The following is a 12,481-nucleotide window of genomic DNA, read 5'->3' as shown; positions in this document are numbered from 1 at the left end:
TTTTTCAACAGAGCTCTCCAGCTCATCTCTAAGTAGCATGCCTTAGGGACTGTGGTCAGCTAGGATGAGCATGCAGTGGACGACAAGCCAATTTAAATTAGGGGCTCTCTCTCAATAAAATTCACTTACAGAACAACAAGCAAACCAGTCACTTAAGTTGTCCAGGGACAAAAATAGCCACATACTTTTAATTCTCTATTTGTTTAAAAATATTTAACCTCTAAAAGTTTTGAAATTACAAAAATGTGATCCAAATAAGAATTCTAAAAGTTAGGGTTTCTCAACCAGAAAATCAGAGCATTGCCAAGATCCTAAATTATTTCATCTATTTCGGAAGGTTCTTGAACTTCCCTTTTGCTCTTGGCACTCAATTAAAATGCACAATTCAGCTATTTTAACTTTTAACCAGTGCGCACAAACATGTTACAAAACAGCCAGTCTAGTTAAGTGGATCACTGAGCTGATGTTGAAATATTATGGGTCAGTCTTTCTTTTCTTATTCATGAGGAAAGACTTCTTCCCGAGTGACTCAGCCCCCAGAACCTCCCCTTACACCCAGCGTTCCACACTAGGACCCAACAACGTGACCAAACAGAGAAAATGAAAATTTGTAGATGAGAAGGAACAACTCAAAGTTCAGACACCACTTTCATGGTTGCAAAAACCAGAGTTTTGACCTCAAATGGTTAAACTTGTAGGCAAAAATTCTAGTTGGATTTCACTACAACTGCTATAAAGATACAGATAAAAATAAAGTGTATAGGGGCGCCTGGGTGGCTCTGTGGTTAAGCGTCTACCTTTGGCTCAGGTCATGATCCCAGGGTCCTGGGATCGAGCCCCGCATCGGGCTCCTTGCTCCGCGGGAAGCCTGCTTCTCCCTCTCCCACTCCCCCTGCTTGTGTTCCCTCTCTTGCTGTGTCCCTCTCTGTCAAATAAATAAATAAAGTCTTTAAAAAACATAAAGCGTATAAAGTATTTCATTGCTCAGGTCAGTTAGGTGGATCAAGAAGCTTTAAAAAATGGATTTGAGGGAAAAAACGTTGTCCCTTAAGACAACCTTAATGTGATCAAATCACAAATAAAATCAGTAATACAACCTCTGTTTGGCAGAATGTGATTTTTTAGAGTAAAACTGAAGTTTTTATTTCAATAGTTACTAGATTTAGCTCATCCCACACCCTTAGCTAATTCAGCTCGAAGAAATGCCTTGACTGTACCTTCAGAAACTTGAGGCTGACCCTGAGGAAAATGTTACAGAAACTCAGGAGCAGCTCATGGCTAAACACCAATGACTTATTCCATCCTATCCCAGTTAAAGTTGTTAAAACCAAAAGTTCTGCCTGCCTTACATAAGCGAGGTTCCCTGCTGGCATAACCTGACAAAGGCAACACTCTTAACAGCTTTCTTAACCTTTCAGAGAAACCAAACTAGCCCAAATCAATTAGGCCACCTGTTATTGATAAATTAGAGTTATTAACAGCTATTAATACAACTATTTCTCTCCAAGTTGCATCATCTGGATGGCCAAACCCCCCCAAGTCTGCCTTACTTCCCATGTGCTACAACTTTAAAAATAGCCTCCATTTCCACATGCTATCAAGGAAGGTCTCTTCCCCCCTCTACTTGGAATTAGAATGTTTCTCTCTTCACAACACGCAGTCACGCTCCAAAAGCTATAAAAACACAAGGAGGTCTGAGAGTATTTCAAGGCATAAAAACGCAAAAAAAGTTTATGGGCATTTGCCATTTCAACTAACTGGTTAACATGAGAATAAAATTTAATTTGCTCGAAGAGCACTGTGGAACCCTTAGAGCTCAAAATCCCATTCTTTACCCAAAATGGCCTAAATAATGTATCTGGGATTCATTTGCGTACCACATAAGAACAAAGTTTTGGCAAATCTTGCTTGAATTTAAAATAAAAACGTTTCCAAAGTGTTTGATTGCCAGTGAACTCTAAATGTTTGCAAGATAATGTTCTTTAAAACCTGATCTTGCACATTTTATGCCCCAAACCTACTGAAACTATTTAAAAACTATTTTCCTGTTAAAATACCACAAAGACATTCATTAAAGCTCAATTCTTTTAAATATAGACTCAAATATTCATTTTACTGCACAGGCCAGTCTTCCAAAGCAGTTCCATATACCACCCAATAGTTTCCAAAAACAGAAAGGGTTCCACAAGAAGAAAAAAATATATCCCAACCAATACACAAAATGAACGCTTTGCATAAATCAAACACAAGTGCTGTGTTTTAACACAAATTTCTGAAAATCAGCATTGAGACTCATTAACAGAAAGCATAAGTACCCAACGAAATCTGGAATAAGTAGGTAGCCAAAATGAGAAAGAATCAAAGAATGTTACACTAAAGTTGAAATCTCATTTTATACGAGGAAACGGAGACCCAGCAAGGTTACATAATTTGTTCCATATCATGCAGTATGGCAGGTCTGACCAAAATCACGTCTCTTAATTTTTAAATCCAATGCTCTACTCACCACCAAATACAACTGTGGACCCCAAAGTTCTAAAGGCTCTTTTATACTCCAATGTCTTCAGATGTTGTCTTGAATTATGCCCTGTGTGATACTACTGACTGGTTAGAAAATCTCTTGGTTTAAAAAAAAAATTTTTTTTTTCAAATACCACCTGTAGTAATAAATTCTGAAACCTGTAACAAGAGTATACAACTTTTGAAAGATGGCTACCCAACATACCAGAAATGAAGAGATTTCAAACTCCTGACAACCTCAAAGATGAGACCAAAACCTACTCTATCTACAACAAAATATCTGGTTCTAGCGTCTCAACATCAATTAACATTCAACAGACAACACACGTGGGTCACATGGGTCTGCAATCACCGCTAAACTCAATCCTGTTGCTGGGATGACCACACTCACAGCTCATCCCAGACCCTCATTAACACCAACAGGGGTGAAGGGAAAAGGGGCTTTGGAAATAACACTCATCACCTGATCCTTCAATAGCAAATGCCATCCAAAACTCTTCAAAGCATTTCTATATCTTTGGCATCTAAATTTCTAAATCCAAAAATAATTTGGGAGGACAGACCAAGCCCTCCCTTTGACAAGGGAAAAGCCCAGACCTGCCAACTAGGTTTGATTAATATGTATATACACCTGACACAAACATTGTAATTAGAACCTATTCCTTCTGAAACATTAATCACATTTCTACCAAAACTCATGAAATCAGTTACTTCTGCTTTTAACAAGAAAAATGAAACCAATCTGATGTCAATTACAGATTACACTGTAAATGAGAATCAAATTAAAGTTGTCAGTAATTAAAGTTTTACAAGCATTACAAAGTCAAAAACATGGCTTTCATGTAACCATAAAAATAACAATGTTATACACTGTATCTACACAGTGAGAAGCATTTCCTACTAGCCCTGGAATAAAGGATTATGTTCCGCCAGAAGCAAAGATCCCTGGGATACATAGCGGTTACTTCACAAAACCAGGGTCTGGATTTGGGTCCAAATCATTATCTGATCATATTATCTTATCGCAACCTAATCTGACATCTTTATACCAAAAAGGAAAAAAAAGAAAGAAAAAAATATATATGCTCCTTTTCTTGAAAAACATAATCGTGCAACAACTACGTACTTTCAAAGGAAACTTTAGTTTGAAAGCAATCACCTATTGTTATTTTCCTGGATTTTACCGACGAATTAGGGCTATGCATCTGCCATCAAGTGTCCACAATGCTCATTGGCTCTTTGAAAGGATCTGACTTTGGGTCCTCACCCGACTGGCCACTGAACAGAAAAATCCAAGGGAAAGCCCCCTGACAGGAATCAGCCTGAACTTTTTATTTCCCCTCCAGAGCTGTAAATACTCGAGGTCGGAAAGTCCCCCGGCAGGACCGAATCTGCAGCCCTCCAATCGGGCCTCAGGTATGATTCAAGCCGGAGGCGAGCCCGCGAAGGGGCAGATCTCCGGCGCCGGCTAGCGAGGGGCGCCTCCAGCAGACAGCTGGCACCCACACTCGCCCAAACCACCGCGTCGCCGGCCCGCAGCAGAGCTGCGCGCTCCCCCTTGAAGGTGGCACTACACAGCCTCCTAGGGGACACGGGCACTTCATTGAAGACTCAGTGCGAGTGAATCGAGGAGCCTGCATTAGTGCAGCTGCCAAAGCCTCCAGCGGGGGGCGGGGGTCCCTAAGCCCTGCTTAGGACTCAAGGATGTTGCGGGGAGGGGGGGCGGGGCTGGTAAAGTGCAATGCAGAAAAGAACCGAAGAAGCACAGTCAAGAGTAGATAGTGGCCTGGCCTGAGTCAGAAAGGAAGTGGACTAGACCGAAGAGGTCTGGACCAGCGGGGAAGTGAGAACAGGACCGGGAGAAGCGACACGATAGGACTGAGGAATTCGAGGCTGAAGGAAAGGGTGGAGACAGCGAGACCGAAGCAAGGGGGCGGGGCTGCGAGATAAGCGAGGGCGGGACTAGGTGGAAAATGAGGGGCGGGGCTTAGGGGGAAAGTGAGGGAGGGCGGCCAAGGGAGAATAAAGGGGCGGGGCCGGGAGGGGAGAAGCCAGGGGGCAAGTTGGGGGTGGGTAGAGAGAGGAAGGGAGAGAGTATGGGGGAGGGGGTAAGAAACGGGGGGCAGAAGGGAGAAGCGCGGGGCACGTCGGAGGAGAGACCCGAAGGCGAGAGAGGGTGGGAAGGTGGTGAGAAGCGAGGGGCGGGACCAAGACCAAGGGGCGGGGCCAGGAGGGAAAGCGAGGAGGCAGGTGAGGGGAGAGGGAAGAAAGCGACGGGGAGGAAGGGGGCTGAGCAGCGGGGGGCGGGGCCACGAGGGGAGAAACGAGGGGACGAGGCGGGGAGAGGGAGGGGAGCGACCAGGACGGAGGGGGTGAAAACGGGAAGGGGCCCGGGAGGGGGGCCAGGAGGGGGGACGCGACGGGTCAGGTGGGGAGAGAAGGAGGGAAGCCAGAGGGCCGTGGGGTGGGGGTGAGAAGCGAGGGGGCGGGGCCGGGAGCAGCGAGGGGGCGGGGTCGGGAGCGAGGAGCGAGGGGCCCTCGCCGGGGGGGGTGACGAGGTCCTGGGACAACGGCCGGCGTGGGGGAGGGCCACTCCACCGGGGCGCTCTGCGGGAAATTCCGGGGCTGCTGGGGGGCCGTGCGGGGCGCCAGCGGGCGCAGGGCCGTGGGGGGGGGGGGCGCCGGGGGGGAGACGGGTGGGCCTCCCGCCGGCCGTACCTGTCAGACGGATCTTGATGCTGGAGCCGTTCCTGCGCGTCCCGGGGTTCGACATCTCCCGCCAACGATCGGGCAGCCGCGGATCCAGCGCCGCCGCCCCCCGGCCCGGCCCGGCCCGGCCCCGCCGCCGCCGCCGCCGCCGCCGCCTCAAGGTTACGGCTCCGGGCTGGGCGCCGGGGTCCGAGCCGGGACACAAACTCCGCGGCCCAGGCGTCCGGGCGGCGGGAGGATGGTCGACCCGGGGGATCGGCGCTCGACCCGGCGTCCCCGACCCTTGCCCGCTCCCAGCCGAGCCCAGTCCGGAGCCGCCGCCTCCGCCTCCTCCTCCGTCGCCGCCACCACCACCTCCTCAGAGCCGGACGCCCGCCGCCCTCGCCGCTTCCGCCGCCGCCGCCTCCCGGAGCCGCGCGCGCTCCCGCCGCCGTGCCGGCCCGGCCCTGCGCGTGCTCGCGCTGTGCGCCCCCGCGCCTGCGTGCGTGCGCGCGCCCGCGGACACGTCGGGGCGGGGCGGGGCGCGCCGCGGGGCTACGTTGCCGGCCCGGGTTGGGGCGCGCGGGGATTGGAACCTGTGGCCGGGGCTTCGCGCGTCCTCCCGCCGGGTGCCGGGCGCGGGAGATCCCGGCTTGGAAACGGAGCACGCCCTGGAGGCCCGCGGAAGGGGAAGCGAGCGTGCGGGGCCCCGTTTGGGCCCGCGAACCGTCGCCCTGGGTCTTCACATTCCCCACGGGAACGGGTCTGCAGATGCGGACGGAATTGATTTTCCAGGTCTCTCTCAAGCCCCTGGGCCGCCGATAGCTATTGAAGAGAGGTTATAAGGCCCGTAACTGCACACCAAGCACCTTGCGCAAATAGTCATGCAACACTTTTTTTTTTTCTTAGAGAATGCAATTTCAACGGAGACACCTCAAAGACACAAAGTCCCCTAGGTGTGTTCTGTGCAACTAGTGCGCTCTATTGACCCGTGACAGAGTTGCCAGAATGGCTGGAAGTGCCATACATGGACAAGGTAAACAAGCTGGTAGAGAGGGATAAAGTTGAGAGGTAGATGTTTGTTATTATCCAATCTGCACACAATTCAAACCAACAAAAAGGCAGCTTTACGGCCTTGTTTCCCCGCTTTCTGCTAGCACTTACCCTCCCAGATTTGCAGTTTAACTAAAGCTAGTATTTCCCCTCCTCCCAGAGTTGCAGGGGGCAGTTTAGGTAGAACTAAAAGGCTTTCTAGGCTTTCTACAGCAAACCAACTCCTCTCTTTGTTAACCCCTAACGGAGAGGAAATATTATGTTAATAAAGAGGAAAAGCTGGGCTTGTTTACCAAAGTTGTTTTTAACCAACTACCTAATTCTTCGAAAGCCCTTATTTGGTTTGTATCTTAAGGAAACCAGGCTCTGAGCCTTTGCAGCTACCCCGTGCAGTCAGGGACCTTTCCTGGGGTCACACTCTTCAGAATAGAGACCTCTCCCGAGGGCTGCTAGACATGCCTGCCTGCCTCAGGCTGAACCCAATGAGAGCGGAGTGTCTCCTGGGCTGGATTCAAAGCTGCCTCTTGGAGGCTCAGTCAGTCAAATAAAAAGACATGCCCTTGGGTGGCTGACTCCTGATTTCAGCTTAGGTCCTGATCTCAAGCCCTGCGCTGGGGCTCTGCACTGGGCATGGAGCCTGCTTGAGATTCTCTCTCCCCCCTGCTCCTCCCCTGTTCTCACTCTCTCTCTCTCTCTCAAATAAATAAATATATCTTTAAAAAAAAATGGCCCAGATCATTTCTATGTCCCCTTGCAGCTCAGACTTTCAGTAATTCTAGTGAAATATCCAAGATATCAAGCTATGTTTAAGCAACAGAGCAGTAGACCCAGAATCTAGATGTAGGCGACTGTCACTAAGAGTGAGTCCCTGGGGTCTGAATAAATCCATTTAGAGTCTCTAACCCCTGCCCCGAAGTGATCCCCATTCTTCTTTCAGTCCACCCAGTATGTCTCCCTTCTCTTCATTCTCATATTCAAGAAGTCTCTTCTCTCTCAACCAGACTAAACTTCTCCCTCTCTGCTTAGCCGAGTGCTGGCCCCCACTTCTGATGCCTAGCTGTTCCTGACCTAAAATCCTTCCATTTCTTAACCTCATTGTTTTCTTACCTTCCTAGATGTCTGGGCCTTCGAACTTTTCCTGATTGTTTCCTCAACAGGTGAGTCAGGAGGTCACGGAAAGGCATTTCATTTACTCATTAACAAGTAATTGCCGCTGTCATTTAACCAGACACACCTAACCGTGTCTTTCAACACAGCCTGCACAAGGAGGGCCTTCCTAAATGGAAGCTAATGTTTTATTCATTGGCAAACTCCGGCCACCTACTATGTGGCTAGGGACAAGGAATACAAAATAAGTCACAGGTATAGCATTTCAGAGGCTCAGTGGCCCGGATGAAACAGACACAGGAACCACTGACAAGGACACACTGATGGAGGTGTGTACTGAGGGACAGAACACATAGATGACAGGACCGTTCTGCCTGGGAGGAGAAAGATGGGAAGATCACAGGAGAGTCACAGAAGACCTCCATCCAGGACTTAAATGCAGCATTCAAGTTCATTGGACAAGGGCACTGCAGGCAGAGGGAAGGGCTTGTGCAGAGGCAGGAAAATGAATGTATTTTCCAGCACAGATTTCAGTTCAAGTGCTGTAATGTTACAGCTGCTCGATCTTCTATCTGCACACCTGACTCTATCAAAACGTTGATAAAGATGAGGAGCGCCTGGGTGGCTTAGTCGGTTAAGCATCCGACTCTTGATTTAGGCCCACACCCTGATCTCACAGTCGTGAGATCAAGCCCTGCATCAGGCTCTGTGCTCCGCAGGGAGTCTGCTTGAAGTTCTCTCCCTCCCTCCCTCCCTCCTTCTACCCCTCCCCCGCCCTGCCCTCTGCATGCATGCACACGTGCACTCTCATGAGCTCTCTCTCTCAAATAAATAAATCTTAAAAAGTTGATAAAGATGATAAAAGGTATTGGCGCAGATAAAATTCATCAGCCACAATTTTGTGCTAAACCTGCGGACCAGTCCTTATCCTGAACTTAAGGTACTTTGATATCCTTTCATCGTATATCAAATTTGTCAAAAATACTATCTTTCAAAGATTCCTGGAACAAGTAGATGGGAAGCGTTTAACAATTCTGCTGAGACAGAGATGAAATTTGGTGAGTGTCTTCAAGTATCCTCTTTGCAATGACTTTACAAAAGAGCAGTTTTGACCCTGCTTTCTATGTAGGACTTGGCAGCTTATTTTATTTCTCCCAAATGTATCACTTGCCTTTGTCGGTGTTATTGGGCATTTGAAACACTTTCCGGTGGGGGTAAAAAAAAAAAAAAAAAAATCTCTCTTTGGATCTAACTGCAGTGGTTCTTAACCTGTCTTTTGATTCGCAAACCTCTTCAGGGAATCTGATGGAAACAATGGATCCTTTGCCCAGAAAAATTCATATGTGCAAATATGCACCAAATTTACATTCAATTTCAGTGGGCTCATGATCTCCTGAAACCAGTTTGTGGATCCTGTAAGGTCCCATAGCCCCTAGATTAAGAACTCCTAATCTGAAGGAAATGATCAAGCAAATCACACTGGGAATATCCCGTATGTGTACGTTCAGGAACCAACACAGCAGAAACCCCTTTGGAAGGCAGTGGTTATGCATCCTGAAAAGAGGGCAGCTGTGGTACACACACACCCACACTCTTCTCTGGCTCCCCCACGTTACCAACTGGTGCCAGAGCAAGTTAATTAAAGTCGCCAAGCCTCAGTTTGCTCATCCGTACAATGGAGATAATAATGCCTCTCACCCAAAGTCATCATGAGGTTTAAATTAGATGTAGATTTAGCAGTCTACTAGAGCAGGCCCTTGGTAAATGGTAGTTCTTATAAGTACATGTAAAATGCATATGCTAGGCTTTCCCCCAAACCTACTAGTGCTATTACCCTAGGGAAATCGGGGATATTGTGCAGAGGGTCCCTGGTGGCTATACCAAATACCTCTTGGGAGTACGCTGCTTTGCATGAGCCTCTGTGACCAGTGGCTAGAACAGACTAGCCTTTAAGATCTTTCCTGGATCTAGGATCTGGGCCTCTTCTGCTTTTCACCCAAACATTAAGTTTTTAAAACAATCAGATATACAAAATTGTGATTATAATGATATAATCACATATAAAAATGGGATAAATGAATAATTAGCATATTCACTTATCCTTCTATGCCTGGAAGCCTTTAATTACACCCTAAGCTTAATATTATCAATATGCAAGTCTTACTATAGTATTATAATTGATAGGGTTTATTATCTTTGATAAGATCTTTTTGTTTTATTTATTTATTTATTTATTTATTATTTATTTGAGAGAGAGAGCACATTCATGAGCAGGAGGAAGGCACAAAGGGAGAGGGAGAGAGAAAATCTTAAGCAGGCTCCACGCTCGGCACAGAGCCCACATGGGGCTCGATCTCACAACCTTGAGATCATAACCTGCGTTGAAATCAAGAGTTGGATGCTCAACCTACTGAGCCACTCAGGCACCCCGGTAGGATCTTTTTTTAATTAAAACATTTATTGACATCATTGCAGACTTGCATGTAGTTATAAGAAATAATACAGACAGATCCCTTGTGCACTGTGCCCAGTTTTCCCAATGGTAACATTTTACAAAACTATAGTATAATATCACAACCGGGATATTGACATTGATACAATCCAATAATATTCAGATTTTCCCCTTTTTAACTTGGACTTATGTGTATGTGTATTAAGTTATATACATTTTTTTAGATTTTTATTTATTTATTTGACAGAGAGAGACACAGCGAGAGAGCGAGAGCGAGAGAGAGAGAGAGAGAGAGAGAGAGAGAGAGAGAGCACAAGCAGGGGGAGTGGGAGAGGGAGAAGCAGACTCCCCGCCGAGCAGGGAGCCGGATGCGGGGCTCGATCCCAGGACCCTGGCATCATGACCTGCGCCAAAGGCAGCCGCCTAACCGACTGAGCCACCCAGGCGCCCCGAGTTATATAGATTTTTAACGCCTGTGTGGTTCAAGTGTCCACCACCACAAACTACTGAACACACCAACACCATGCCTTCCTCATTCATGTCGTTTTGTCCCATCACCAACACCTGGCAACTAATCTATCCTCTATTGCTAAAATGTGGCCAATTCAAAAATGTTACATAGATGGAATCATATACAATATAGTCTTTTAGAATGGGTTTCTCTCACACAGCATAATCCCCCAAGAGACTCATCCAAATTGTAACCTGTTTCAATAGTTTGTTCCTTTTTATGACTAGGTAGTATTTCGTGAGTTGGATGTATCAGCTTTTGTTTAACCATTCACCCACTGGAGGATACCTGGGCTAACTCCAGGTTTTGGTTACTGTTAATAAACTACTATGAATATTCACGTGACGTGACGACATGTATGTGAACATAAGACGTTTTGATTTCTCTGGAATAACAGCCCTAGAGTACAATTGCTGAGTCATATGGAAGTTTAGTGTTCTAAGAAACTGCCAAACTTTTTTCGAGTGGCTATAGAATTTTACTTTACCTCTCTTAAAAGATTTTATTTGCTTGTTTGACAGAGAGAGAGCACGACCAAGCAGGGGGAGTGGCAGGCAGAGGGAGAGAGAGCAGGGAGCCCAAGGCAGGGCTCAATCCCAGGACCCTGGGATCATGACCTGAGTCAAAGGCAGACGCTTAACACACTGAGCCGCCCAGGCGCCCCAGCATTTTACTTTTCTACGAGCAATGTTTCTCAGCATCCTTGCCAGCATTTGGTATTGTCACTGTCTTCCCTTTTGGCCGTCCTAATAGGTATGTGGTTGTGTTTTATGGCTGTGGAATTATTTGAGATTTAGATTATTTCTTCAAATATATGCAGCCAAGTAATTAGGGACAATTCTAGAAAAAATAATTTCTTTAAAGATCCTAGTTGTGGGGCACCTGGGTGGCTCAGTCAGTTAAGCACCTGCCTTCGGCTCAGGTCATGATCTCCAGGTCCTGGGATCAGGTCCTGGGATTGAGTCCTGGGATAGAGCCCTGCATTGGGCTTCCTGCTCAGTGGGGAGTCTGCTTCTTCCTCTCCCTCTGTCCCTCCCCCTCAACCCTGCTCCTGCTCTCTCTCAAATAAACGAAATCTTAAAAAAAAAAAAAAAAGATCCTAGTGGAACCCCACAGTCTATGTTCAGAAACAGATAAGGTCATAGTGAAAATGAGAAAATGATTAAACTGCTATTATACATTTAAAAATGTAGTTTTTGTCTATAGAGTAGTTCCCATTTAGATGAGCAGTGTTTTAAACAACTGACTATCCTAATAAAAGTAATTAAGATACTGCTAGGAATATAATAAGCTCATTTTTAAAAATTCAGACATCACATTTTTACCGTAAATAAACAAAGGCAATGCCCAGGCTTCTGGTCTACTACTCCCTCAGAATCTCATGATTTCTATTGGTCTAGAAAAATAAGGTAAGTATTCTCTAAGTTTATTGTATCTCATCTGTAATATATAAGCAACAATAACCAGGGAAATCAACAAACCAAAGGAAATCCCAAGTAAGACCCTGAATCATTGTTCATTGGCTAAAAACTGTTGCTGGTTTTTGGACAGGGCTAGAGGAAGCGCTCCTGTATTCTAGGCCAATGGTTCTAGAAAGTATGGTCACCGGAGAAGCAGCATCACCAGGGGACTGTCAGAAATGCAAATTCTCAGGCAGCACCCCAGACTGACTGCATCAGAAACTCAGAAGGTAGACCTAACAATTCACAGTCCAACAAACCCTCTGGGTGATTCCGATACAGGCTTGCATTTGAGAGTCACTGTGAAAGGCACGTAGTTACTTTCCTATTGTCCTAATGTACAAAATCCAAAACAAAGATACTTTGGCCAGAATGTCAAAAACAACTATAGGTAACTTAATCAATGATGGGATATATTAGAAGAGTTTCAGGTGGGGGGGGGGGGGGGGTTAGGTCACAGAATCCTTGCTAGATTTCATGATAGAATATGGGCAGTGATCAAAACAGCCGGACAGCTAAGGAGATTTTTTTCTTAATGAGAAACAGTATGGCCAGGACGCCACCCCTGCTCCCCTAGGACTTAACACCATCTGTCTGTACATCTCAGGATTGTAAGCACCAGAAGGAGTTCCCAATTGGCTGAGTCTAGACCAGGCCCCACGCCCTGGCTGCCAGGGGGCAAGAGGGAAA

General features: G+C 46.7%; 1 protein-coding gene and 1 long non-coding RNA gene across 5 annotated transcripts in view; one reads left to right on the top strand and one right to left on the bottom strand.

Annotated features, from left to right (window-relative positions):
- SMURF1 (SMAD specific E3 ubiquitin protein ligase 1) overlaps positions 1 to 5,630 on the bottom strand; it is a 108,982-nt gene extending 103,352 nt beyond the window's left edge. For all 3 annotated transcript variants that reach the window (XM_025863613.2, XM_025863612.2, XM_073886392.1), the window contains exon 1: positions 5,239 to 5,630. In XM_025863613.2, coding sequence (XP_025719398.1) covers positions 5,239 to 5,293 — 55 coding nt within the window. In that variant the 5' untranslated portion in view covers positions 5,294 to 5,630. The remainder of the gene's footprint in view (positions 1 to 5,238) is intronic.
- On the top strand, positions 3,878 to 11,344 carry LOC141371391 (uncharacterized). 2 transcript variants are annotated; one of them, XR_012376328.1, is made up of 4 exons: positions 3,878 to 3,936; positions 6,118 to 6,244; positions 7,377 to 7,418; positions 10,092 to 11,344. It is a non-coding gene; the product is annotated as an uncharacterized lncRNA (long non-coding RNA). The 2 variants fall into 2 exon arrangements; XR_012376327.1 differs by lacking the exon at positions 3,878 to 3,936 and adding an exon at positions 5,786 to 6,003.
- Positions 11,345 to 12,481: the final 1,137 nt, after the last annotated feature.

The sequence above is a fragment of the Callorhinus ursinus genome, unplaced genomic scaffold (assembly GCF_003265705.2).
Source record: "Callorhinus ursinus isolate GAN/ISIS: 27379988/994484 unplaced genomic scaffold, GSC_fseal_2.0 scaffold70, whole genome shotgun sequence".
NCBI lineage: Eukaryota > Metazoa > Chordata > Mammalia > Carnivora > Otariidae > Callorhinus > Callorhinus ursinus.
This window is presented reverse-complemented; position numbering and strand designations above follow the sequence as displayed.